Source organism: Babylonia areolata, chromosome 35 (genome assembly GCF_041734735.1).
Source record: "Babylonia areolata isolate BAREFJ2019XMU chromosome 35, ASM4173473v1, whole genome shotgun sequence".
Taxonomy (NCBI): domain Eukaryota; kingdom Metazoa; phylum Mollusca; class Gastropoda; order Neogastropoda; family Buccinidae; genus Babylonia; species Babylonia areolata.
This window is the reverse complement of record NC_134910.1, coordinates 1,541,735-1,545,000: the sequence shown is the minus strand read 5'-3', so window position 1 is coordinate 1,545,000 and position 3,266 is coordinate 1,541,735. Positions and strand designations below refer to the sequence as shown.

General features: G+C 44.8%; 1 protein-coding gene across 1 annotated transcript in view; it reads right to left on the bottom strand.

Moving 5' to 3' along the window:
* Positions 1-1,855, bottom strand: part of LOC143277923 (uncharacterized) — a 7,085-nt gene extending 5,230 nt beyond the window's left edge. The window contains exon 1 of the mRNA XM_076582900.1: positions 1,584-1,855. Coding sequence (XP_076439015.1) covers positions 1,584-1,669 — 86 coding nt within the window. The 5' untranslated portion in view covers positions 1,670-1,855. The remainder of the gene's footprint in view (positions 1-1,583) is intronic.
* Positions 1,856-3,266: the final 1,411 nt, after the last annotated feature.

Here is a 3,266-nt window from a genome sequence, read left to right as displayed (position 1 = left end):
GTACCACTGTCTTTTGTACGCCGCATTGACAGAGATGACATACAGTGAGGTTATTGAAAAACTCAGACAATTCGTCACAATCACTTTAGATTAAAACGTACAAAAGTGTGTCCATGATTTAGCTATCACACAGACAATGTTATCTGAACTGAATCATGCTTCCTGGATTGGAAAAAAGAAAGAAAAAAGAAAAAGAAACAGAAATTCTTCTCCCAAATGCTCCTGATCAAGAGATGGAACAGTTACTAATAGAGACCGTGTTGTGAATTCATTTTTATATCGGGCGTAGGGCCTACGTTTATTTCATGTAACTTAAAAAGAAGCGCAAGACTTATAATACTGATGAGTTCTCCTCCCAAATCGTACTTGGAGATAAGTGTGTGAAGTGAGATGATATCCGCACTGGTGTGAAGTGAGATGATATCCACACTGGTGTGAAGTGAGATGATATCCACACTGGTGTGAAGTGAGATGTTATCCACACTGGTGTGAAGTGAGATGATATCCACACTGGTGTGAAGTGAGATGATATCCACACTGGTGTGAAGTGAGATGTTATCCACACTGGTGTGAAGTGAGATGATATCCACACTGGTGTGAAGTGAGATGATATCCACACTGGTGTGAAGTGAGATGATATCCACACTGGTGTGAAGTGAGATGTTATCCGCACTGGTGTGAAGTGAGATGATATCCACACTGGAAGATGACTGTACCGTTGTGTAGGGCTGTGCTGTACTGACTTAAGTGCTGCTCCTAATTACAACAGAGAGGAGACTTAATTAAGTGCTGCTCCTAATTACAACAGAGTGGAGACTTCATTAAGTGCTGCTCCTAATTACAACAGAGTGAAGACTTCATTAAGTGCTGCTCCTAATTACAACAGAGAGGAGACTTCATTAAGTGCTGCTCCTAATTACAACAGAGAGGAGACTTCATTAAGTGCTGCTCCTAATTACAACAGAGAGGAGACTTAATTAAGTGCTGCTCCTAATTACAACAGAGAGGAGATTTCAGTGCTGCTCCTAATTGAAACGATTAAAAAAAAAAAAAAAAAAATTTCGAGCATAAGTAGATTACTATAATCACAGAACGTTAACTCTCTCCATACGAACGGCGAAAGAGACGACGTTAACAGCGTTTCACCCCAATTACCACCATCAAAATATTACAAGCGGAAGGCTCTTACACTGAAGAGGTGAATGTTGACAAAGAATACCACAATTCTGACGACGGAAGCTAAAGGTTGGGTCATTGAGACACCCACTGGACATCCGAGGGGTCTGTGTAGAGGAGAAGAGAGGACTGGCCGTACTGAGTGAGTTAATGCCAGTCGAAACAGAACTCTTGAAAAATTAGTAAATGAATGAGGTAGAAGTGTGTGTGTGTGTGTGTGTGTGTGTGTGTGTGTGTGTGTGTGTGTGTGTGTGTGTGTGTGTGTGTGTGTGTGTGTGTGTCAATGCACGCGTGCGCGAAAATATAACCTGAAAATCACGAACACACACACACAACACACAACATACACACGCGTGTATGCACGCGCGCACACGCACACACACACACACACACAGAGGAGCACTTACCCAGACCAGGACTGCATGTGCACGTACGGCGGCAGGAGACCGATGCCGACGAGAAGAAGCCAACAGAACGGGCGCGCAGGTAGCATGCTGAACACCCCACACCAACACACCACGCCGTCAGCCTTGTCCCTTCTCCTTTTGCCCACAACCAGGTCAGAGATCTTCTCCAAAATCACCAGCAGAGCCTGTCAGTTCCTGACGTGGAAAAGAAAACCCCTAGCTGATCTAGGATAAAACCAACTTCCGTTTTGTGTGGGCCGAGTCGGAGCGGCGGGTTTTTTTTATTTATATACCTGACAAATCCACCCACCCTTCCTTCCTCCTTTTCGCTCTCCCCCCTCCTCACACCCCTCTCCCTTCTCTCTCTCTCTCATTTCATTGGTTGATCTCCCCGAATGGGGATGATGATGATGATGATGATGATGATGATGATGATGATGATGATGGTTTCCATTAGCTGGGTGTGTGCTCGGAACAGCACAGCGCAGAATAGCACAGGCATACACAACAGCACAGTGCAGAGCAGTGCAGTACAACTACGTTACTGTACAGCACAGCACAATACAACACAGCCCTACACAACAGTACAGTACAGTACAGCACAGCCCTACACAACAGTACAGCACAGTACAACACAGCCCTACACAACAGTACAGCACAGTACAACACAGCCCTACACAACAGTATCGCATACAACACAGCCCAGAAACTACACAGCTCTACCACAACAGCACAGTACAAAGCAGCCTAGACAAGTACAACAAGCTACCACTGTACAGCACAGACAACACAGCCTAGCACGTTCAACAACAGTACACACAGTACAGCACAGTACAACACGGTACAGTACAATACCAGCCTACAGCACAGTACAGCACAGTCACAAGCCCTAACAACAGTACAGCACAGTACAACACAGCCCTACACAACAGTACAGCACAGTAAACACAGCCCTCACACAACAGACAGCCTACCAGTACAAACAGTACAAGCCTACACAACAGTACCACAGACATCACGCCCTACACAACAGTACAGCACAGTAAAACATAGCCGCTACACAACAGTACAGCACAGTAACATACACAACAGCAGAAGCTAAACAGTACACACAGTACAGTACACAGCCTAGTACAGTGAATTACAGTACAGAACAGCAGAGTACAGTACAGCGCATCACAGTACCACAGTACATCACAGACACAAGCAGCAAGTACACAAGTACATCACAGTACAGTACAGCAGAGTGCACTACATCACATACAGTACAGCACAGCTACATACAGTACATCACAGTACATCACGCCCCAAGTACAGTACAGTACATCACAGTACAACACAGCTGACAACTACATCACAGTACAGAAACATACAGACAGTGCATACCAGCTACAATACAGTACAGCACAGTACAGAACAGCCAGAGTACACACAGCACAGTAACAGTACATCACAGTACAGTACACACACAGTACAAACAGTACAGCAGTACACTACATCCACAGTACAGTACAGCAGAGTACACTACATTACAGTACAGTACACAGAGTACAGTACATCACAGTACAAACAGCAGACGTAACACTACATCAACAGTACAGCTACAGCACAGTACACAACATCACAGTACAGTTACATCACAGTACAGAGACAACAGCAAGTACAGTACATACAAGTACAGTA